The sequence below is a fragment of the Hyla sarda genome, chromosome 2 (genome assembly GCF_029499605.1).
Source record: "Hyla sarda isolate aHylSar1 chromosome 2, aHylSar1.hap1, whole genome shotgun sequence".
Lineage (NCBI taxonomy): Eukaryota > Metazoa > Chordata > Amphibia > Anura > Hylidae > Hyla > Hyla sarda.
Genome location: NC_079190.1, coordinates 514,604,280 through 514,628,996, shown reverse-complemented (window position 1 = coordinate 514,628,996; position 24,717 = coordinate 514,604,280). Strand labels below are relative to the sequence as shown.

The window sequence follows — 24,717 nt, the reverse complement described above, 5'->3', positions numbered from 1 at the left end:
AGAGGAGAAGGATCCAGAGCTGGAGGCCATGCTGACGTTCCCCTCCGTCCACACCCCCAGCGTCATGCCAACGCCACCTCCCCAGCCTCCTCCATCATCTCCTGGAAAAGGGCGCAAGTCCCCCCGTGGGAAATCCCCCAGAGCTGCCCGAGTGAAGACGCCTCAGACCACGGCCGTGGAGGAGCCTCCGAAAACACCAGAGGTTAAGGTGAAGTTTATAATTGTACAGCCCGCTCCTCGGGGGAGGAGACATCTGCTGACTCTGACTCTACTGTCATCTGTTTAGGTAGAACCAGTTACTCCACCAGTAACTCCGAATGCAAAACCAGTGCATGACCCTGCTTTTCAAGCCCTGAACATCTCCTACCCCAATGGTCTCCTCCTGACGTTCACAAAAGACAACACAGGTGAGCAGTTCTGCAGAGTGCGGTAATAACTCCTTCCACCTCCTGCAGAGTGCTGTAATAACTCCTCCCACCTCCAACAGACTGCTGTAATAACTCCTTCCACCTCCTGCAGAGTGCTGTAATAACTCCTCCCACCTCCTACAGACTGCTGTAATAACTCCTCCCACCTCCTACAGACTGCTGTAATAACTCCTCCCACCTCCTGCAGAGTGCTGTAATAACTCCTCTCACCTCCTGTAGAGTGCTGTAATAACTCCTCCCACCTCCTGCAGAGTGCTGTAATAACTCCTCCCACCTCCTGCAGAGCGCTGTAATAACTCCTCTCACCTCCTGTAGAGTGCTGTAATAACTCCTCTCACCTCCTGCAGAGTGCTGTAATAACTCCTCCTACCTCCTGCAGAGTGCTGTAATAACTCCTTCCACCTCCTGCAGAGTGCTGTATTAACTCCTCCCACCTCCTAACTCCGCCCACCTCATGCAGAGTGCTGTAATAACTCCTCCCACCTCCTAACTCCGCCCACCTCCTGCAGAGTGCTGTAATAACTCCTCCCACCTCCTAACTCCGCCCACCTCCTGCAGAGTGCTGTATTAACTCCTCCCACCTCCTAACTCCGCCTACCTCCTGAAGAGTGCTGTAATAACTCCTCCCACCTCCTGCAGAGTGCTTTAATAACTCCTCCCACCTCATGCAGCGTGCTGTAATAACTCCTCCCACCTCCTAACTCCGCCCACCTCCTGCAGAGTGCTGTAATAACTCCTCCCACCTCCTGCAGAGTGCTGTAGTAGCTCCTCCCATCTCCTGCAGAGTGCTGTCATAACTCCTCCCCCCTGCAGAGTGCTGTAATAACTCCTCCCACCTCCTGCAGAGTACTGTAATAACTCCTCCCACCTCCTGCAGAGTGCTGTAATAACGCCTCCTGCAGAGTGCTGTAATAACTCCTCCCACCTCCTACAGAGTGCTGTAATAACTCCTCCCACCTCCTACAGAGTGCTGTAATAACTCCTCCCACCTCCTGCAGAGTGCTGTAATAACTCCTTCCACCTCCTGCAGAGTGCTGTAATAACTCCTTCCACCTCCTGCAGAGTGCTGTAATAACTCCTTCCACCTCCTGCAGAGTGCTGTAATAACTCCTCCCACCTCCTGCAGAGTGCTGTAATAACTCCTCCCACCTCCTACAGAGTGCTGTAATAACTCCTTCCACCTCCTGCAGAGTGCTGTAATAACTCCTCCCACCTCCTGCAGAGTGCTGTAATAACTCCTCCCACCTCCTGCAGAGTGCTGTAATAACTCCTCTCACCTCCTGCAGAGTGCTGTAATAACTCCTCCCACCTCCTGCAGAGTGCTGTAATAACTCCTCCCACCCCCTGCAGAGTGCTGTAATAACTCCTCTCACCTCCTACAGAGTGCTGTAATAACTCCTCTCACCTCCTGTAGAGTGCTGTAATAACTCCTCCCACCTCCTGCAGAGTGCTGTAATAACTCCTCCCACCTCCTGCAGAGTGCTGTAATAACTCCTCCCACCTCCTGCAGAGTGCTGTAATAACTCCTCTCACCTCCTGTAGAGTGCTGTAATAACTCCTCTCACCTCCTGTAGAGTGCTGTAATAACTCCTCCCACCTCCTGCAGAGTGCTGTAATAACTCCTCTCACCTCCTGTAGAGTGCTGTAATAACTCCTCTCACCTCCTGCAGAGTGCTGTAATAACTCCTCCCACCTCCTGCAGAGTGCTGTAATAACTCCTCCCACCTCCTGCAGAGTGTTGTAATAACTCCTCCCACCTCCTGCAGAGTTTTGTAATAACTCCTCCCACCTCCTGCAGAGTGCTGTAATAACTCCTCCCACCTCCTGCAGAGTGCTGTAATAAGGGTCAGATCAGCGGTACAAGATTACTTATCCGACAAACTTACCCCGTGAAAGTGAGAAACGCCCAACTCTACAGGGATGGCAAGATGGCAGAGACCCTGGAGTCGTCTCGTGTGATCACAGCGGAGGGATCGGTGATCAGGTGCATGCTGGATGGATCCACACAGGTATTATAATATCCAGGTGATATCATTTTCTATACATCTATGACTGATCACATACACGGCCTGTAATAATTCTTCTCAGATTCTTCTACCTGATGGAACTGTCATCCAGAGCCCAGATTCAGGCCCAGTCCTTGAGCCTCGGACCCCCGCCCCTGTACCAATGGAAGCATCAGAGACCCCCGGCACCGACTCACAACCAGCACCACCTACAGGTCCGGAGGAGCCCAAGGAGTCCGAGACCAAGAAGGGTAAAGTACCAGGCAGGGAAGACCCCGGGATCGGGAGCACATGTGACCTGAAAGATCTGGTTACATAACAACATAACACAACACAATGTGCAATACTGTAATGTAATATAGTATAGTAATATACTGTACTATTGTATAGTAATATAGTATAATAATATATTAAACGTAGTACAACATAATGTAATATAACATAACATTATATAATATACAAAAGCTAAAATAATAGAATGTAGCTTAATCTAAAGTAAAATAACATATCACCATATAATGTAACATACTATAATATAACATAACATTATATAATATACAATAAGCTTAAATAATGTAACATGATATAAAATATAATGTGAAATAATATATAAAGTAACAATATAGTGTGACAACATATTGTAGCAATAGAACATAACAGAATATTATGTGAATATTAATGTTATTTAAAATGATACACTGTAACAATCTAAAGTAACATAGCGTATCAATATTATAATGTAACATAGTTTCAAAATAAAATCAACTGGTGCCAGAAAGTTAAACAGATTTGTAAATGACTTCTATTAAAAAAATCTTTACCCTTCCAGTATTTTTTAGCAGCTATTTGCTACAGAGGAAATTATTTTCTTTTTAAATTTCTTTTTTGTCTTGTCCACAGTGCTCTCTGCTGACACCTCTGTCCGTATCAGGAACTGTCCAGAGCAGGAGAAAATCCCCATAGCAAACCTATGCTGCTCTGGACAGTTCCTAACATGGACAGAGGTGTCAGCAGAGAGCAGTGTGGACAAGACAAAAAAGAACTTAAAAAAGAAAAGAATTTCCTCTGTAGCATACAGCTGCTAAAAAGTACTGGAAGGGTAAAGATCTTTTAATAGAAGTAATTTACAAATCTGTTTAACTTTCTGGCATCAGTTCATTTAAAAAATAAAGTATTCCACCGGGGTACCCCTTTAAGAGTACAGCATAACATAAATCCATACAATGAAGAAAATAAGCTTGCACTCACCATTCCTGTAGCCGGTTCTTCTGTCGAAACAGCCGTTACCGCACACGGTCGAGTGCTTCTTCCGGCAGAAGGCGAAAGAAGCACATGGCTGTGTGCGAAATCAGCTGCTTGCCTCTGAGCGCCCCGCATCATTTAGTACACCCTTGCCGCACTAAGTGATCGTCAGAAGAACCGGCTACAGGAACGGTGAGTGCAATCTTATTTTCTTCATTGTATAAATGATAATGTAACATACCTAACATCAAAAATAACATTTTAGAATATACAAAAATGTACTTTAAAATAATGTAACATAATATAATGTAATATATAAAATAATAGAATGTAATGTAAACTAAAGTAATATAATTAACCACTATATCATTATATATATATATATATATATAAATATATATATATATATATATATATATATATTCTATAATATAATACAATATACCATGACATTTAAAAATACAACAATGATGATGAAATACAATACAATAAAATAATGTAACATTAAATAATGTAATGTCATTTAATGGGATATATTTATCTAAAATAATATAGTATGACATAATAAAATATAACATAATATAATGTAATATATAAAATAATAGAATGTAACATTTTATAATACAATAATATAAAATAATTTTTAATAATAAAATGTGATATAGTAATATAGTGTGACATTTCTCCCCGACCCCATCCCCCACCTGCCGATCCTCCGATAATCTGATGTTGTCGCCTACAATTGTTACAGGTAGAGGAGGACAGAGAGCGGCACCTGCCAAGACAGAGGCGTCCGACCTCCCCCCTCCCCTGGACTCCGCACCGGAAACATCGATCGCCATGTTGCCAAAACCCGGCACCTGGATCACCACGACCCCATCTGGGGAACAGATTGGGACCCGAGGATCTGAGATACTGGAGCTGAAGCCTCTCATGACCAGCAGAGCCACCGACCCTGTGACCGGAGCAGTGAGTGACCTGTGGGGTCCTGCACCCTGTGTATAAACCCAGCGTCACCGGCTTATATACTGTGTATGCCCTCAGGTGATGACCACTAGAGAGGACCAGGTGGTGACCGTCCTGCAGACTGACGGGACGATGATCGCAGAACACGCAGATGGCACCAGGATCACCACCTTCTACCAGGACGTGGACATCCCACTGCCCGGAGACCACGAGGAGACTGGTAATACATTATTGCGGGGTGATAGGTGATGGCACAGACGGGTGTGATGGGTGACGACATGGATGGGGTGTGATGGGTGACGACATGGACGGGGGTGTGATGGGTGACAACATGGACGGGGGTGTGATGGGTGACGACATGGACGGGGGTGTGATGGGTGACGACCTGGACGGGGGTGTGATGGGTGACGACATGGACAGGGGTGTGATGGGTGACGACATGGAAGGGGGTGTGATGGGTGACGACATGGGTGGGGGGGGGGGGTGAATAATAACAAGGAATTATATGTGAACCTGTGAGAAGAAGCAAACCAGACTGTACACTGAGCAACGCCATAACCAGCTGCTACATTGTAACAAAAAGTGCAACATCAGAAATGACAACATTGTGAGGAGAATGGGTGCTCAGAGTCACACATAGGAATGCATTACAACATGCCATATGTGTAACCACCGCGCCAAAGTTACAGAAGTTGTTGGCAGATTACGTAACATTCGCCATTCCTTCTGTAAGATCGTATCATGTGACCCAGAGAGGTACGGTTCATATCGCCATCCAGCCCTGAGGACATCATGGCGATCTCTGAGAAGGAGCGATTCCCCCATCCTGTTACTTGTGACACCACACATAGCTCGGATACTTGTGTATCACCGACCCCTCTGCCCTCTGTAATATAGAATTAATGAATGTTCTAGTGATTGATCCATCAGAGCCAAAACCACAAACCACAATGCGGAGTGAAGGGCGTCCGAGACGGTCAGGACGGTGAGACAACAATGTGCAAAGAGACGAGGGGCCCCCGATAGATCTCCTCTCTATTCATCACCCCTCCCTCGACACCGTTCATCACATCACCCCCGCCCCCACCCACTCTGTTCATCACCCCCCGTCACATCATGCAAATCAATATTCCAGAGCACAGATATATAAATATCACACTGACACAACATCCATCACCGGACCCCGACAGCCCCCCAATCATCACACACCGGGGAGTGCGTACTGTAACCGCAGAGCAGCTGGCAGCGAACACACGTATGACCGCAGGTCCCGGGCCACGTATGAGCTCACCGCCGCCTCCCTCACTGCTACAGGGGTTTGTCTGTAACAGTGTATTAGTATCCTCAGACCACAGTATATAGAGATAAGCGACGCTTCTAGTGTCTGATACCTGCTTATTCATCCTCCTGACCTTCCAGACGCTTTTTACCTTTATGAGGTAAACCTCTCTAGGCCCAGATCGATCTCTCTCTCTCTCTATATATATATATATATATATTGGAGTCATGTGACCTCATTGTCCTGTATGAGATGATGTCATGTGACACTATCCTGCAGGAAGTATCAGAAGATGGGTCCACTGTGGTCATAAAGGGATGGACATGGTCAGTAACAAAACTCAGGTCGGCTGTGGTGTCAATTGGTATTAAGGGGGCTAAAGTGCTCAGAAAATGTCCCCCCACCATCACACCCCCCACAGCCTGACCCACTGATACAAGGCAGGAGGGATCCATGCTTCATGTTTACACCAAATTCTGCCCCATCTGATGTCACCGCTAGAATGGAGACTCTTCAGACTAGGGAACGTTCTTCCATCTTCCATTCTCCAGTTTTGGTTCCTGTGTGAATTGTAGCCTCAGTTTCCTGTTCTTAGCTGACAGGAGGGGCCCCCGGTCCTGCCGATGTCACGGAGATGAGACCATAAGACATGAGATGCTCCTTAGTATCTTGTATATAGATGTGTCCTGTAAATGTGTCCTGTAGGTGTGTCTTCTATGTGTGTCCTGTAGATATGTCCTGTAGGTGTTTCTTCTAGGTGTGTCCTGTAGATATGTTCTATAGATGTAGATGTGTCTTGTAGACGTGTCCTGTAGGTGTGTCCTGTAGACGTGTCCTGTAGCTGTGTCCTGTAGATGTGTCTTGTAGGTGTATCCTGTAGACATGTCCTGTAGATGTGTCCTGTAGGTGTGTCCTGTAGGTGTGTCTTGTAGGTGTATCCTGTAGACGTGTCCTGTAGGTGTGTCCTGTAGGTGTATCCTGTAGACATGTCCTGTAGATGTGTCCTGTAGATGTGTCCTGTAGGTGTATCCTGTAGGTGTGTCCTGTAGACGTGTCCTGTAGACGTGTCCTGTAGGTGTGTCCTGTAGATGTGTCCTGTAGACGTGTCCTGTAAATGTGTCCTGTAGACGTGTCCTGTAGATGTGTCCTGTAGACGTGTCTTGTAGGTGTGTCCTGTAGACGTGTCCTGTAGGTGTGTCCTGTTGGTGTGTCCTGTTGGTGTGTCTTGTAGGTGTGTCCTGTAGGTGTGTCCTGTAGGTGTGTCCTGTAGACGTGTCCTGTAGGTGTGTCCTGTAGATGTGTCCTGTAGACGTGTCCTGTAGATGTAGGTGTGTCCTGTAGGTGTGTCCTGTTGGCGTGTCTTGTAGACGTGTCCTGTAGGTGTGTCCTGTAGACGTGTCTAGTAGGTTTTTGTGTCCTGTAGGTGTGTCCTGTAGACGTGTCTTGTAGGTGTGTCCTTTAGGTGTGTCCTGTAGACGTGTCCTGTAGGTGTGTCCTGTAGGTGTGTCCTGTAGGTGTGTCTTGTAGGTGTGTCCTGTAGATGTGTCCTGTAGACGTGTCCTGTAGATGTAGGTGTGTCCTGTAGGTGTGTCCTGTAGGCGTGTCTTGTAGACGTGTCCTGTAGGTCTGTCCTGTAGATGTAGGTGTGTCCTGTAGACCTGTCCTGTAGATGTAGGTGTGTCCTGTAGGTGTGTCCTGTAGGCGTGTCTTGTAGATGTGTCCTGTAGACATGTCTTGTAGATGTGTCCTGTAGGTGTGTCCTGTAGACGGGTCCTGTAGGTGTGTCCTGTAGACCTGTCCTGTAGATGTAGGTGTGTCCTGTAGGTGTGTCCTGTAAGTGTGTCTTGTAGATGTGTCCTGTAGGTGTGTCCTGTAGACGGGTCCTGTAGGTGTGTCCTGTAGACGGGTCCTGTAGATGTGTCCTTTTTTTTCCAGGTGAAATTCCTCAGAGTATCACAAAAACGGTGAAGTTCATCCGGGTGGAGAAGTCGGAGTTTGTGACATTAATTCTGAACTGTGAGGAGAAGACGTGTTATGCCGAGTCCGGGGACGGCACCGAGGTCCTGGCCCGACCCAAAGGGTCATATCAGGTGAGGGTCATGACCTATGGACAACATCCCCAGGCAATGTAATCCTAGGGTGAAGACCCCCTTAGTACACAAAATATTAGATGATTGGGGATATAGGAATCGGTGGGGTCAGAGTTTGTAGAATCATGAGGATGTATTTATGGAGAGATCCCCTTTGGGTCATCCCAATAATTTCTTCTTTGTGTTCAATGTGATGAGGTTTTCCCACCAAACTCCGGCTGTCTGTCCATCAACCATGAGGGACGAGCCGTCTATTCACCACGGACGAGCCTCAGGGCGCAGGTGCCCACCAGACAAGAGGATCTTCCCCCCGCCAGTTACATCATGTCCCACACCCAGAACGTCATCTCCGAGGTGCTGGATCCTGAGGGCAATCTTTTCCAGGTAACTCTGCAGCCCACCTGTAACCCATAGTAGACCTCCAGCTCAGTGTACAGGTGTGTAATGTTTACGATGGTTCCTCTAGGTGATGTTGGATGGGAGCACATCCGTGGTTATTGCCAGCGGTGATACTTGTGAAGAAGAGTCGGAGGAGAAGGATAAAGCCCTTACTACCTCTATGGTACAGCAGACTCCTGAGGTCTACGATCTACATGCCCCAAGGTATAGGAGACCCATCTATAGTTCCTCTGTAGTTTTTAGTGGCATTGCTCTCTCACGTGACATCTGGTGACTTCCGGGCAGGTTTATTATGGTCAACGTTGATGGTTCTGGCAGCGAACTTCTGAGAAACCGAGAAGTGGAGGGTTTTCTGACCGCCTGTTATGGTGATCCGACTATCGCAGTCATACGAGAGCCGACCCAAGAGGCGCCAGGTGAGAGATCATCCAGTATATTTGTCATGTGTAGGTCCGAGGGCCAGCATTGGGGTTATGTATTGTAGCAGCCAAGACGTCTAAGTCCAAGCTCATGGAGATGAGTTATCAGTGTTGGATGTGGATGCCCAGATGATGACACCCACCAATGACCATAACTCCAGGAGATGGTTCGTAAGGTAGAAAGTGTCACTAGTCCCCTGTCTTGGCTCGTCCTATAGGTGTCCAGAGCATCACCGTCTTACAGCCGTTCCCAGAAACCTCCCCCTGGACCATGAAGAAACATCTAAGCAACATTGTGCCTCCGAATCTCCTCTCCAGAGACTGGGCCACCTTCCCTTCCATTGAGGTGTGTATATAATTATATACGTAATTCTCTCCAGAGCTTGAATGGTTTATCTCAATGCCCATCTTTACCCTCAGAGGAGGAAACCAGGACCCCCTTTGGGCATCGGTATCTGGAGGGGCCTCAGGATCGGGACTGAAAAGCCTGCAAAGCCTCGGCCCCCTGTCCTGAAGTGCCCCAACGTGCTGAGGATCCGCCAGCTGCTTCTCTATGAGCCCATAAGCCAGGAGAGGCGGGAGAGGCTAGAGCTGGCGCTTAAGGTAGAAAACGGGGGTAGGTAGTATGAGCCGACCCAGGCACGGACTACAACTCTCATCATATTTCCATCTGACAGGAATACATCAACCAGGTAATAATAAAGGAGGAAGAGACGCAACAACGACATCTCAAAGACCCCAGGACAGCGGAGGAGAAGGAGGGCGCTGCGGAGCTGCTCCAGCTGGTTCTGGTGAGGAGCGTCTGCTGAGAATGGGGGTAGTGGTTATCTTATGGTGGATGGGAGGAATGGTGAGTGTCTAGGACATCTGCCCACGGGGAAGTAGGTGAATAGCATATCAAAAATGTAAGTGAAGTTTTTCCCAAAAAACTTCATGTGAACCAGACCCTAAAGCAAAACTCCTAAATTATCACAAACTCTGCGTAAATATCGTAAAAGTCAATGTTTGAAACTTGGTACTGTGTCCATTAAGTGAAATGTGCTTCTTACTACACAGAAAAGGAACCTTCCTGCCCCCTCCTAAAATCATTATTCACTCTGAGAAACTTCTCAAGAGCGGGAACAGCTTATTGCAATATCAGGTTACAGCAGCCCATAAAAGTCTATGGAGTGCGGAGGGGGGAGTAGGGGGGAGCTGAAAAGTGAGATAGGGGCAGAGACACAGAGAAGCTGCTGAAAGCACTCATGTGTTAAATCTTCCTCCATTACTGGAATCACAGCTTATACTGCTCAGTACTGCTCTATAATGTCCTCCATGCTACAGCTGCCAAAAGAGGTCTGTGAAGAGAGAAGGGGTGTAGGAGAGCGTAACTGCAGAGAGATCAAGACACACCACTGCTGTTTGTGCTTGATGCTCAGCCTAGACTTCTCCATGCTGCTCTTTAATGTCCTTCATGTGGTTTCTGAGAGATCAGGTTATGGCTGTCCATAGAGGGGGGGGGGGGGGTAGTGGAGGCAGCAACTGCAGTGAGAGAGACACAAAGAAGGTGCTGAAAGCTCTAGTTAAAGGAGAACTGTGGCAAAATATTTTTCATTGCTCCTGTGCCCGGGCTGCAAAAACTAAAAAAACAAACTTTAAAGGGGTACTCCACCCCAAACATCTTATACCCTACCCAAAGGATAGGGGATAAGATGTCTGATTGTGGGGGTCCCGCTGCTGGGGACCCCCGCAATCTCTGCAGCACCACCCCGCTGCAGAGACTGGCTCTGTGCATGATGACGGGGCGTTGCAGGGGACGGAGCATCGTGACATCCCGCCCACTCAATACAAGTCTATGGGAGGGGGTGATTGTCACGCCCCCTACTATAGACTTGTATTAAGGGGGCAGGGTGTGGTGGAGCCATGATGTCACAATGCTCCGTCCCCTGCATTGCCCCGTCATCACACACAGAGCCAATTTGCTATGTAGCGATGACGGCAGGGTGGCGCTGCAGAGATCGCGTGGGTCCCCCAGTGCCTTTGGATAGGGGATAAGATGTCTGAGGCGGATTACCCCTTTAACTCACCTTCCTACATTCCTCCGTTGTGCCTATATCAGCGTCCAGGTCCTCCGGAGTTGGTCTTCTTCCTGGGCTCAGTGACTGGGCTCAGTGACTGCCAGCCGCAGCGATGACCCGTTTTGGCAGGTCATAGGCTGAGCGCACTGTCATGTAAGGAGCCCGGGCAGCAGGGAGAAGGTGGGACCCGAGCTCCTTACGTGACAGTACGCTCAGCCTATCACCTGCCAAGGCGGGACATCGCTGCGGCCTGCGATACGCTGAGCGCAGTATGAGTCACCGAACCCAGGAACCAGGAAGAAGGCCAGCTCTGGGGAAACGGGACGCTGATATATGCGCAACGGGGGAATGTAGGAAAGTCAGTTAAAGTTTGTTTCTTTCGTTTTTGCAGCCCGGGCACAGAAGTAATGAAAATATTTTGCCACAGTTCTCCTTTAATGTTATATCTGCCCCTAGTGCTGGATTCACAGCCTACATTGCTTTTTAAAGTCCATGTGGTTTCTGAGAGATCAGGTTACAGCTGTCCATGGAGGCGGACAGGGGCGGGGGTAGATGAGGCAGCAACTGCAGTGAAAGACACACAAAGAAGGTGCTGAAAGCTTTAGTTTTTGTTATATCTCTCACTAGTGCTGGATTCACACCTTACACTGCTTTATAATGTCCTTCATGCTGCTGCTGTCTGTTACATATGCACACAAGACTCTGTGTGAAGTCTAATGCAGAGTATGAGGGACAGAGCATGACATACTAACTCTGCCCCCTCAGACATGACACACTGCATCTGTTATGGCTGTATTAAGGCTGTATTACATAACACGCTGCGCATCTGTTTTGCCCAGAGGGTTTCTTAAGGCTGTATTAAGTGGATCTTCCCATTCACTGACAGGGATCTTAAAAATGGTGGGAATTGAAAAGTTGTAAAGAAAATATTAAGAATTTTAAAGCTGTACATGAGATTGTCCGTGCCCTGTAAGCGCACGGCTTATCCACATGAGGGCTGGCACTGTTATTCTTTAAAGTTTTATGATGTTTTGCTCCTCCCACAGTCCCTGACGGATGCCCCAGAAGCCCCTCCTCAAACTCCCGCTGCTGCAGAGCAGACACAAGGTAACAGAAACTTCCTGTGATATCACATCCTGGACACGGACACGAATCCTCACAATACTTGTCTTATTTCTCTGCCTATATCCAGCAGCCGACATCGCCAGACTTTACGAGAACGCCGTAGCCCCGCCCACTCCTCCTCCCCCACACATGGCCAAACCACAGCGAAGTGTCCAAGACTGGGAGAAGCTCAGGTAACTAAAGTCCTCACCGCTCTGGATTATACACCAGCAGGCCCGGTGGGCGTGGCTATTATTGTGACCTCAGTATTAACTCCATGTGTACATCAGTATAATAGCGCACACGAAAGGTGGCCCACAGGGTGGGTGTCTGTCCGCATCTTGTCCCAATTTGTGCATGAACCCAGGACTGTGCAGTGCAGTCATATGAGGGTGCAAATGCTATTACTATATACAGTGTAATTCTGTGATACGAGGAGACGCTTCTTATACCCACAGGCAGGAGATCCAGGAGCAGAAGGAGCAGCTGGCAGCCATCAGGGGCCACAATGTCCCCCCCTACTTCATGTCTGAACTCGGCAAAGAATTCCTCCAGAAACAGGTAGAACCCTGGCCTCGAAAACAGTGTGAGCTGAGATCCTCGAATAACTGAGACATGTGACTCACAGTGCACTTTGTGACTGTCACCCCTTGTCTCGTGGCCATCACTCTTGTCTCGGGGGTGTCACCCTTGTCTCGGGGGGTGTCACCCTTGTCTCGGGGGGCGTCACCCTTGTCTCGGGGGGTGTCATCCTTGTCTCGGGGGGTGTCATCCTTGTCTCGGGGGGTGTCACCCCTGTCTCGGGGGGCGTCACCCCTGTCTGGTATAAGCTGAGGATTCCTGGACACGACCCTCATCTCAGTCTTGTGCCTCCATCTTTCTTCCAGGCTCCAGATCTGGATCTTCTCTCCCAGCAGCTACCGCCGATCTCCAGACCCCGGGAGAAGAAGACAGAGGAGGAGCCGAGCGCCAGTACCGAGGAGTCAGGTGCCTCATGTCTACAATAATGTGTTATGTGTGATGTCACAGAGGCAGCATGATGTCATAAAGGCAATGAGTTCATAGAAGGAACTTGTGATATTGGAGAAAACGTGATGTCATAGAGGGAAATTAATATTACAGAGGGGGATGATATAATATTACAGAGGAGGATGATATAATATTACAGGAGATGATATAATATTACAGAGGAGGATGATATAATATTACAGAGGAGGATGACATAATATTACAGAGGAAGATGATATAATATTACAGGAGATGATATAATATTACAGAGAAGGATGATATAATATTACAGAGGAGATGATATAATATTACAGAGGAAGATACTATAATATTACAGAGGAGGATAATATAATATTACAGAGGAGGATAATATAATATTACAGAGGAGGATAATATAATATTACAGAGGAGATTATATAATATTACAGAGGAAGATACTATAATATTACAGAGGAGGATGATATAATATTACAGAGGAGGATGACATAATATTACAGAGGAAGATGATATAATATTACAGGAGATGATATAATATTACAGAGGAGGATGATATAATATTACAGAGGAGATGATATAATATTACAGAGGAAGATACTATAATATTACAGAGGAGGATAATATAATATTACAGAGGAGGATAATATAATATTACAGAGGAGATTATATAATATTACAGAGGAAGATACTATAATATTACAGAGGAGGATGATATAATATTACAGAGGAGGATAATATAATATTACACAGGAGGATTATATAATATTACAGAGGAGACGATATAATATTACAGAGGAGGATGATAACAGGTGATGTCAAAGAGAGACCAGGTGATGTCATAGAGAGAGCGGGTGATGTCATCAGTATACATAGTACACAGGGGGCAGTGGCCTCTATCTCCATCCATTAGATGAGCTCCGTACCTCAGTGTGTTGCTTTAGTCTCATTTTGCCGTTTCTGTACAGATCCTCCACTGTGTTGCATTGTGGGAGATGTACAGTTGTCTATGGTCACTATGGGGGAGATTTATCAAAACCTATGAAGAGGAAAATTTGCCCAGTTGCCCATAGCAACCAATCAGATCACTTCTTTCATTTTGCAGAGGCCTTGTTAAAAATCAAAGAATGATTGGTTGCTACAGGCAACTTTTCCTCTGCACAAGTTTTGATAAATCTCCCCCTATGTGTCTCTGAATGTAATATCCACAGGTTACTGGGTTTGTAACCATCTGTGTTCTGCAGGGAGCAGGGAGGACGACTCTGCAGGGAGCATGGAGGACGACGACACCACTTCCCCCGAGGTCTCCGCGGCCCCACTAAAGAGATCAGGTACAGGGGCTCCACCACAAAGATCAGGTCCAACGGCCCCACCACAGAGATCAGGTACAGGGGCCCCACCACAGAGATCAGGTACAGGGGCCCAACCACAGAGATCAGGTACAGGGACCCCACCACAGAGATCAAGTACAGGGGCCCCACCACAGAGATCAAGTACAGGGGCCCCACCACAGAGATCAGGTACAGCGGCCCCGCCACAGAGTCAGGTACAGGGGCCCCGCCACAGAGTCAGGTACAGGGGCCCCGCCACAGAGTCAGGTACAGGGGCCCAACCACAGAGATCAGGTACAGGGGCCCCACCACAGAGATCAGGTACAGCGGCTCCACCACAAAGATCAGGTCCAGCGGCCCCACCACAAAGATCAGGTCCAGCGGCCCCACCACAGAGTCAGGAACAGGGGCTCAACCACAGAGATCAGGTACAGCGGCCCCGCCACAGAGATCAGGTACAGCGGCCCCGCCACAGAGATCAGGTACAGGGGCCCCGCCACAGAGATCAGGTACAGGGGCCCCGCCACAGAGATCAGGTCCAGCGGCCCCGCCACAGAGATCAGGTCCAGCGGCCCCGCCACAGAGATCAGGTCCAGCGGCCCCGCCACAGAGATCAGGTCCAGCGGCCCCGCCACAGAGATCAGGTCCAGCGGCCCCGCCACAGAGATCAGGTCCAGCGGCCCCGCCACAGAGATCAGGTACAGGGGCCCCGCCACAGAGATCAGGTCCAGCGGCCCCGCCACAGAGATCAGGTCCAGCGGCCCCGCCACAGAGATCAGGTCCAGCGGCCCCGCCACAGAGATCAGGTCCAGCGGCCCCGCCACAGAGATCAGGTCCAGCGGCCCCGCCACAGAGATCAGGTACAGGGGCCCCGCCACAGAGATCAGGTCCAGCGGCCCCGCCACAGAGATCAGGTCCAGCGGCCCCGCCACAGAGATCAGGTCCAGCGGCCCCGCCACAGAGATCAGGTCCAGCGGCCCCGCCACAGAGATCAGGTCAAGCGGCCCCGCCACAGAGATGAGGTTCACACACCCCGCCATGTTTTTTTTTCCTGTACTGTAGCAGATTATTAGGATTAGTCACATAATGGGTTTAAAGGGATTTTCCATGTGTGGAGTAATAATGGCGTGGGGACGGGGGCGGGGCCTGCTGTAGTGTTGTGAGTATAACATGAGTCTCTGCAGTGGAAGACGACATCATCCCGGCTCGCAGGTATCATCCGCTAAGTCTCAGCCTGGACGTAGATGTGACCGGACGACCCCGGAGGGAGCGGGTGAAGCTGCCAACATCCATCCTGAGCGGGAAACCGGCATCTGTGCCCAACACCAAGGTACCCAGTACAGCCATACTCTGAGCCCGCCCTCCATCATACAGCTATGCTCTGAGCCCACCCTCCATCATACAGCCATTCTATGACCCTGCCCTCCATCATACAGCTATGCTCTGAGCCCACCCTCCATCATACAGCCATTCTATGACCCTGCCCTCCATCATACAGCTATGCTCTGAGCCCACCCTCCATCATACAGCCATTCTATGACCCTGCCCTCCATCATACAGCTATGCTCTGAGCCTGCCCTCCATCGTACAGCCATTCTCTGAGCCCGCCCTCCATCATAGTCATTCTCTGAGCCTGCCCTCCATCATACAGCTATTCTATGACCCTGCCCTCCATCATATAGCCATTCTCTGAGCCCTGCCCTCCATTATACAGCCATTCTTTGACCCCGCCCTCCATCATACAGCCATGCTCTAAGCCCTGCCCTCCATTATACAGCCATTCTTTGACCCCACCCTCCATCATACAGCCATGCTCTAAGCCCTGCCCTCCATTATACAGCCATTCTTTGAGCCCGCCCTCCATCATACAGCCATTCTATTACCCCGCCCTCCATCATACAGCCATTCTATGACCCCGCCCTCCATCATACAGCCATGCTCTGAGCCCACCCTCCATCATACAGCCATGCTCTGAGCCCGCCCTCCATCATACAGCCATGCTCTGAGCCCACCCTCCATCATACAGCCATGCTCTGAGCCCACCCTCCATCATACAGCCATTCTATGACCCTGCCCTCCATCATACAGCCATTCTCTGACCCTGCCCTCCATCATACAGCCATGCTCTGAGCCCGCCCTCCATCATACAGCCATTCTCTGACCCTGCCCTCCATCATACAGACATGCTCTGAGCCCACCCTCCATCATACAGCCATGCTCTGACCCTGCCCTCCATCCTACAGCCATTCTCTGACCCTGCCCTCCTTCATACAGCCATGCTCTGAGCCCACCCTCCATCATACAGCCATGCTCTGAGCCCACCCTCCATCATACAGCCATGCTCTGACCCCGCCCTCCATCACAGTCATGCTCTGACCCCGCCCTCCATCATACAGCCATGCTCTGACCCCGCCCTCCATCATACAGCCATGCTCTGAGCCCTGCCCTCCATTATACAGCCATTCTTTGACCTACCCTCCATCATACAGCCATGCTCTGAGCCCGCCCTCCATCATACAGCCATTCTCTGACCTACCCTCCATCATACAGCCATGCTCTGAGCCCGCCCTCCATCATACAGCCATGCGCCCTCCATCATACAGCCATGCTCTGAGCCCACCCTCCATCATACAGCCATTCTTTGAGCCCACCCTCCATCATACAGCCATTCTCTGACCCTGCCCTCCATCATACAGCCATGCTCTGAGCCCACCCTCCATCATACAGCCATTCTATGACCCCGCCCTCCATCATACAGCCATTCTCTGACCCTGCCCTCCATCATACAGCCATGCTCTGACCCCACCCTCCATCACAGTCATGCTCTGACCCCGCCCTCCATCATACAGCCATGCTCTGACCCCGCCCTCCATCATACAGCCATGCTCTGAGCCCTGCCCTCCATTATACAGCCATTCTTTGACCTACCCTCCATCATACAGCCATGCTCTGAGCCCGCCCTCCATCATACAGCCATTCTCTGACCTACCCTCCATCATACAGCCATGCTCTGAGCCCGCCCTCCATCATACAGCCATGCGCCCTCCATCATACAGCCATGCTCTGAGCCCACCCTCCATCATACAGCCATTCTTTGAGCCCACCCTCCATCATACAGCCATTCTCTGACCCTGCCCTCCATCATACAGCCATGCTCTGAGCCCACCCTCCATCATACAGCCATGCTCTGACCCTGCCCTCCATCATACAGCCATGCTCTGAGCCCACCCTCCATCATACAGCCATTCTATGACCCCGCCCTCCATCATACAGCCATTCTCTGACCCTGCCCTCCATCATACAGCCATGCTCTGAGCCCGCCCTCCATCATACAGCCATTCTTTGAGCCCGCCCTCCATCATACAGCCTTTCTCTGACCCCGCCCTCCATCATACAGCCATGCTCTGAGCCCACCTTCCATCATACAGCCATTCTATGACCCCGCCCTCCATCATACAGCCATTCTCTGACCCTGCCCTCCATCATACAGCCATGCTCTGAGCCCGCCCTCCATCATACAGCCATGCTCTGAGCCCACCCTCCATCATACAGCCATTCTATGACCCCGCCCTCCATCATACAGCCATTCTCTGAGCCCGCCCTCCATCATACAGCCATTCTTTGAGCCCGCCCTCCATCATACAGCCATTCTCTGACCCCGCCCTCCATCATACAGCCATGCTCTGAGCACGCCCTCCACCTCTGTGACCTCTGTCTCTTTTTTTTCAGTTTGCAGCAGTGGAGGATCCAGTGCGGCGCAGTATCCGGACGGCGTCCACCTCCTCCTCCTCATCCCCCATCCCCCGTGGCTTCCACCTCATCCCCTCTGTGGTGCACTTCGGGGTCCTCAGGGAAGGCTGCACCTACTCCACCAGCGTCATCATCAAGAACATCGGGGTAGACTTCTGCAGGTACCACAGGGGGTCAAATACTTTTCATTTATTGTCCGTACTGCATCCTGGGAGCCACGTATATAGATAATAACAGCTCTGATCTGTAATACATAGAGAAGAGGAAACACCCGGTGCCCATCATCATGGGGTTCATTACTGGGCAGAGAGCTGTGGGTGCTGGTAGTGCTCCCCCTCCTGGTCACATCATAGAGCAGCGGCTCCCCCTCCTGGTCACATCCTATAGCAGCGGCTCCCCCCTCCTGGTCACATGATATAGCAGCGCTCCCCCCCCCCTCCTGGTCACATCCTATAGCAGCGGCTCCCCCCTCCTGGTCACATGATATAGCAGCGCTCCCTCCCTTCCTGGTCACATCCTATAGCAGCGCTCCCCCCTCCTGATCACATCATATAGCAGCGCTCCCCTCTTCTGGTCAAATTGTATGTTCTGAAAAACTTCCACAGCTCTTACAGTTGTGAGTCTTAAAGGGCCAGCACTATAAATATGGGCAACTGCACCACTCTTACTCTACACAGGTTTTGATGAATCATTGTGTCCCCCACATCTTCACTCTGTGTTCTGTTCAACAGGTTCCGGGTGAAGCAGCCACCGCCTAGCACCGGACTGAGGGTCACATACACCCCTGGCCCGGTAAGTGGCCCTTCCCCCATGTGTCTTATTTAGGATCTGTTGGGGGCGTCACTTCTCAATGTCCTGTACCCTCAGGTGGCCGCAGGGATGCAGAGCCGACTGGACCTGGAGATGTTCGCGATGGCAGTCGGTCTGGAGGGCCCTGAGGGGGCGGCCGAATGTTCACACTGCATCGAGATCCAGAATGAGGTGGAGACGCTGTACCTCCCCGTAACTGCAAATATCCTTCACTAATGCCACCCGGGAGAATAGTGAGTGCAGCTCTGGAGTATAATACAGGATCAGTAATGTATGTACACAGTGATCTCACCAGCAGAATAGTGAGTACAGCTCTGGAGTATAATACAGGATATAACTCAGGATCAGTACAGGATAAGTAATATAATGTATGTACACAGTGACCTCACCAGCAGAATAGTGAGTACAGCTCTACGGTATAATACAGGATATAACTCAGGATCAGTCAAGTCACATGACTTCTGGGAATAATCCTTGACTCCGCCCCCACCCGTCCTAACAGAAGGCTTTTATCAGAGCGGATCAGAGGGAAAACCGTGCAGACTATTGGGGTCGGGGATCAGACTGATCAGCACATCACCCAATTCCAGACTGGAGCTAATGAGGCAGCGGCAGACCCCCGACACAGGTGAGAATATGGGGGCAGAGACCAGATCCCAGACCATCTACGGCTCACAAGTTTTTAACCTCTTCCTTTCCTTACCCCACAGCGCGGAGCTCAGACGTCTGATTCTTCTCATTTTCGGTCCATATATCTATTAAATATGAATTTTAATAAAAGTTTTTAATTCTTAATGTGTCGCCGGAAATCAGCAATTTCTATAGGGTCAGGTTAACTCCAGCTCTGACTGATCCCTCTATTATCTGGATACAGACAGGATCAGTGTCACCCTCTAGTGACTGATTACCCGGGGGTCGTCATGGTAACAAACGATAACATTATCTCCATTTCTGGGGCTTATAAAATCTGTTTATTAAAAGGATTGTCCTGTGGGGGGCAGCACTGTACAGAACAGCAGAGCCCGGGGGCTCCAGGTCATTATCACGTTATAACAGTCCAGACCAGGGAAGGGTGGGTGTCAGCTGCAGCTTTTCCTTCTTTTTCCTCCTCCTCACACGAGGGTCAGCAGCAGCTTTTCCTTTTTCCGCCTCCTCCTCACACGAGGGTCAGCTGCAGCTTTTCCTTCTTTTTCCGCCTCCTCCTCACACGAGGGTCAGCTGCAGCTTTTCCTTCTTTTTCCGCCTCCTCCTCACACGAGGGTCAGCTGCAGCTTTTCCTTCTTTTTCCGCCTCCTCCTCACACGAGGGTCAGCTGCAGCTTTTCCTTCTTTTTCCGCCTCCTCCTCACACGAGGGTCAGCTGCAGCTTTTCCTTTTTCAGCTTCCTCCTCACGCGAGGGTCAGCAGCAGCTTTTCCTTCTTTTTCCGCTTCCTCCTCTTTTCCTCGAACCTCCCGGTGGCGTCTGTGAAGAACAGGATCTCCTCTTTGGCTTCGATCTCTCTCTTTAGATACTGCAGGGCGGCCATGTTCACCCCCATCACGTCCTGGGGAGGTCAGAGGGGAAAAGGTCACAAGAAGAACAGGATGAACACAGGAAGTGACCAGGAAAAGTCATGTGACTTACCCGAACCTCAGACACCCGCGAGATGGTGCAGCCCTTCAGGTCCTCCATAACGCCCAGCAGCATATGGTTACTGGTGATCTCCCCAAAATGGATCCTGCACAGGAGGGATCAACAAGTGAGACCAGGTCACCCCAAAATGTCTAGACCCAGACCCCCTACATCAGTGGTCTTCAACCTGCAGACCTCCAGATGTTGCAAAACTACAACTCCCAGCATACCCAGACAGCCGTTGGCTGTCTGGGCATGCTGGGAGTTGTAGTTTTGCAACATCTGGAGGTCTGCAGGTTGGAGACCACTGCCCTACATCATGGTCTGCAACACATGCAGCGCCTTATATCAGATCCTCCTCTGCACCCCACCCTGCCATCCCAGGCACCCCACCCTGCCATCCTGAGTACCCACCATTCCATCCTGGGCACCCACCCCTGCACCCCACCCTGCCATCCCAGGCACCCCCTGCACCACACCCTGCCATCCCAGGCACCCCCAACCCCACCCTGCCATCCTGAGTACCCACCATTCCATCCTGGGCACCCACCCCTGCACCCCACCAATCCATCCCGGGCACCTAACCCCTGCACCTCCCCATGCCATCCTGGGCACCTAAACCCAACCCCCCCATGCCATCCTGGGCACCCACCATTCCATCCTGGGCACCCCTACACCCCCCCATGCCATCCTGGGCACCCACCATGCCATCCTGGGCATCAGCCCGTGCACCCACACTATCATGCCGTGCTCTGTTCCACGCTTTCATTCATTATTCCCCACAATCCCCCCATCTTGTTCATCCCATTACATAGACCTCGCTCTGCACCCCCAGAATTCACTTCAGCACTGACCTGAGCAGGAAAAAGAGGCAGCGGCAGACGAGCTCCACGTCCTGACTGCGCCGAATATAATCTCTGAAGAGCGTCAGCAGGTCCGGGACATAGGAGAAGGGAAGGACCAGGAGGGACTCCTCCAGCTCGCTGCAGGGAAGAGACACCATGTTACACAGAGAGTCACCCCCCCCCCCCCCCCATAATGGCCGCCAGCACCCCAATAATCATCCGGGAGGAGTCTACACTGACTGGACTTAAAGGGATACTCCGCCCCAGGACATCTTATCCCCTATCCAAAGGGTGTCCCGCTGCAAGTCTATGGGAGGGGGCGTGACAGCCACCATGCCCCCTCCCAAAGACTTGTATTGAGGGGCGGGCCGCGAAGTAACAATGCTCCGGCCAAGATCCCGGGGGTCCCTGGGGATAAGATGTCCTGGGGCAGAGTACTCCTTTAATATTTTGGGAGAAATAAATTCCTGCTGCGGCCCCTAGATGTCACTGTCCTAGACTCCTAGCACAATCTATTGTTCATTTTTATAAAACAGAAGAAAAACAAGAAAGGCTGCAAAAACTGTTGCAAAACTACAACTCCCAGCGTGCCCGGACAGCTGGGAGTTGTAGCTTTGCAACAGCTGGAGGCACACTGTTGGGAAACACTGCATTATAGGGCCCTTGAGTGACATCACTTAGGACACATGAGCCCGTCTTACCTGGACCGCACCTTCTTTATCACATCCATTACATAGTCAGATGACTGGAGGAAGGAAAGCAGAAAAGGGTTAATGTCATGTGACAAGACAGAAACAACTTAAGTTATTTCCGACGCGCGGATCTCACCGATATGTTCCCGTACGCCTGCAGGATCGGGTGGATTTTCCTGGGGAGCTGTGAACAAAAGAATGAGGAGTCAGAGCTGCTGCCGCTTCCTCAGGGGAGGGGTCTTAGTGAAGCCCCGCCCCTGCAGTCACAGAGACACAGAGACACACACACCTCCTTCCCCGCAGCCTTGCACAACGCCCGATGGTCCTCCAGTTTGTCGCTCTCTTCTCTGTGCAGCTCCACGGCCTCCATGATGCGCTCAGTCTGGGGGGAGGGACACAAGAAGGTCAGGGGTCAGGTCACACATGACGGACACCCGGTTGCAGTCAGTGAAGCGTCGCTTTTCTACTCACCGCCTTCACCGTCTCGATAGTCTTCTTTCCAGCCAGCGCAGCTTCACCTTCCTTCTCCCCGGCGACCTGCAGAGAACGAGCCGCCATTACTCCAGTCCCCCCTGTATCACGGAGGCGCCATGACCGCGCGCTGTACGTTACTCACCACCGGCTGGTCGCCCTTCCCCACGCTTTCCTCGAACTCTGCCTCACGTTGCTGAAATCAGATCGGTAGGAAGTAAATTATAACAAAACAATGAGTGACGACCACAGACCCCTCCTTCCCCCCGCACCGCCACTGTATTCACCATCTCCTGCTCCTCCTCCAGGATCAGCGGCTCCCGCGTTCTCTCCCACAGGCGCAGGGACTTGTCATGTGACGAGGACACAATATGGTCGCCATTGGGGCTGATGGCCAAACACCACACCTCTCCATGGTGGCCCTGGAAGCAGAAACTTGTGTCAGACTCCACCCCTTATGCAGAAGTCCCTCCCACTATGTAAATGAGTGGACACCCTATAGGCCTCACCTCCAGGGTCTGCACTTGCTGGAATCGGTCGGCGTCCCACTGCTTCACCTTCCGATCCTTCCCTGCGCTGAAGAACAAGTGCGTCTTGGGCACGAACTGCAGGAACATGACGCTGCGGAGAGAGAAGGACAAGGAGTGAGGGGCCCACAGGCGCAGTCAGCCCGTGCGGGGAGGGGCCCACAGGCGCAGTCAGCCCGTGCGAGGAGGGGCCCACAGGCGCAGTCAGCCCGTGCGAGGAGGGGCCCACAGGCGCAGTCAGCCCGTGCGAGGAGGGGCCCACAGGCGCAGTGTAAGGAGGGGCCACAGGCACAGTGTAAGGAGGGGCCACAGGCGCAGTGTAAGGAGGGGCCACAGGCACAGTGTAAGGAGGGGCCACAGGCACAGTGTAAGGAGGGGCCACAGGCACAGTGTAAGGAGGGGCCACAGGCACAGTGTAAGGAGGGGCCACAGGCACAGTGTAAGGAGGGGCCACAGGCACAGTGTAAGGAGGGGCCACAGGCACAGTGTAAGGAGGGGCCACAGGCACAGTGTAAGGAGGGGCCACAGGCACAGTGTAAGGAGGGGCCACAGGCACAGTGTAAGGAGGGGCCACAGGCACAGTGTAAGGAGGGGCCATAGGCACAGTGTAAGGAGGGGCCACAGGCACAGTGTAAGGAGGGGCCACAGGCACAGTGTAAGGAGGGGCCACAGGCACAGTGTAAGGAGGGGCCACAGGCACAGTGTAAGGAGGGGCCACAGGCACAGTGTAAGGAGGGGCCACCTACCACAGCGCCCCACTCACCTGTCATCATGGCCGAAGAGAGAGCGGTGACAATCCCCAAAGTCCAGACCCCAGATCTTGATGTTGCGGTCGGCGGAACCAGTGAGGATGATGGCGCTGTCCTATGGGAGAAACCACAGACATCACATGACTGCCCCCCCCCAGCCGCAGACCAGACCCCACCCCCGCGATACTTACGTGTGAGATATCCATACACAGCACCGGCAGCTTGTGTCCGTACAGAGACAGGAAGAACTGGAAGAGAAGACGACAGGAGAACCTGAGGGGGCGCTATACACAAACATTACCCCAATGACCTGAGGGGGCGCTATACACAAACACATTACACTGATGACCTGAGAGGGCGCTATACACAAACACATTACACTGATGACCTGAGGGGGCGCTATACACAAACATTACACCAATGACCTGAGGGGGCGCTATACAAACATTACACCGATGACCTGAGGGGGCGCTATACACACACACACACACACACACACACACACACATTACACTGATGACCTGAGGGGGCGCTATACACAAACATTACACCAATGACCTGAGGGGGCGCTATACACAAACACATTACACTGATGACCTGAGGGGCGCTATACAAACATTACACCGATGACCTGAGGGGGCGCTATACACACACACACACACACACACACACACACATTACACTGATGACCTGAGGGGGCGCTATACACAAACATTACACCAATGACCTGAGGGGGCGCTATACACAAACACATTACACCAATGACCTGAGGGGGCGCTATACACAAACACATTACACTGATGACCTGAGGGGGCGCGCTATACACACACACACACACACACACACACACATTACACTGATGACCTCAGGGGGCGCTATACACACACATTACACTGATGACCTGAGGGGGGCGCTATACACACACATTACACTGATGA

The 24,717-nt window shown here is 51.1% G+C and overlaps 2 protein-coding genes across 7 annotated transcripts in view; one reads left to right on the top strand and one right to left on the bottom strand.

The window, feature by feature from the left end:
• Positions 1–19,114, top strand: part of SPAG17 (sperm associated antigen 17) — a 251,166-nt gene extending 232,052 nt beyond the window's left edge. For 2 of the 6 annotated variants that reach the window (XM_056559983.1, XM_056559980.1), the window contains exons 24-45: positions 3–208; positions 287–407; positions 2,259–2,437; positions 2,517–2,685; positions 4,428–4,645; positions 4,721–4,862; positions 7,857–8,011; positions 8,210–8,395; positions 8,478–8,614; positions 8,696–8,826; positions 9,048–9,175; positions 9,250–9,432; positions 9,507–9,620; positions 11,933–11,993; positions 12,079–12,184; positions 12,449–12,551; positions 12,878–12,977; positions 14,261–14,377; positions 15,508–15,653; positions 18,053–18,234; positions 18,805–18,865; positions 18,941–19,114. In XM_056559983.1, coding sequence (XP_056415958.1) covers positions 3–208; positions 287–407; positions 2,259–2,437; positions 2,517–2,685; positions 4,428–4,645; positions 4,721–4,862; positions 7,857–8,011; positions 8,210–8,395; positions 8,478–8,614; positions 8,696–8,826; positions 9,048–9,175; positions 9,250–9,432; positions 9,507–9,620; positions 11,933–11,993; positions 12,079–12,184; positions 12,449–12,551; positions 12,878–12,977; positions 14,261–14,377; positions 15,508–15,653; positions 18,053–18,234; positions 18,805–18,865; positions 18,941–19,099 — 3,104 coding nt within the window. In that variant the 3' untranslated portion in view covers positions 19,100–19,114. Of the gene's footprint in view, positions 1–2; positions 209–286; positions 408–2,258; positions 2,438–2,516; positions 2,686–4,427; positions 4,646–4,720; positions 4,863–7,856; positions 8,012–8,209; positions 8,396–8,477; positions 8,615–8,695; positions 8,827–9,047; positions 9,176–9,249; positions 9,433–9,506; positions 9,621–11,932; positions 11,994–12,078; positions 12,185–12,448; positions 12,552–12,877; positions 12,978–14,236; positions 14,378–15,507; positions 15,654–18,052; positions 18,235–18,804; positions 18,866–18,940 lie in introns of all 6 variants that reach the window. The other 4 variants (XM_056559982.1, XM_056559981.1, XM_056559985.1 and 1 more) reach the window with 4 other exon arrangements.
• A 1,011-nt stretch (positions 19,115–20,125) lies between these two features.
• WDR3 (WD repeat domain 3) overlaps positions 20,126–24,717 on the bottom strand; it is a gene marked incomplete at its 5' end in the record, with an annotated part of 34,568 nt that continues 29,976 nt past the window's right edge. Inside the window, 12 exon segments of the mRNA XM_056559987.1 lie at positions 20,126–20,427; positions 20,508–20,601; positions 21,350–21,478; positions 22,042–22,085; positions 22,169–22,216; positions 22,322–22,414; positions 22,504–22,569; positions 22,649–22,699; positions 22,791–22,925; positions 23,013–23,124; positions 23,794–23,894; positions 23,971–24,027. Of these exon segments, the coding sequence (XP_056415962.1) occupies positions 20,272–20,427; positions 20,508–20,601; positions 21,350–21,478; positions 22,042–22,085; positions 22,169–22,216; positions 22,322–22,414; positions 22,504–22,569; positions 22,649–22,699; positions 22,791–22,925; positions 23,013–23,124; positions 23,794–23,894; positions 23,971–24,027 (1,086 nt within the window).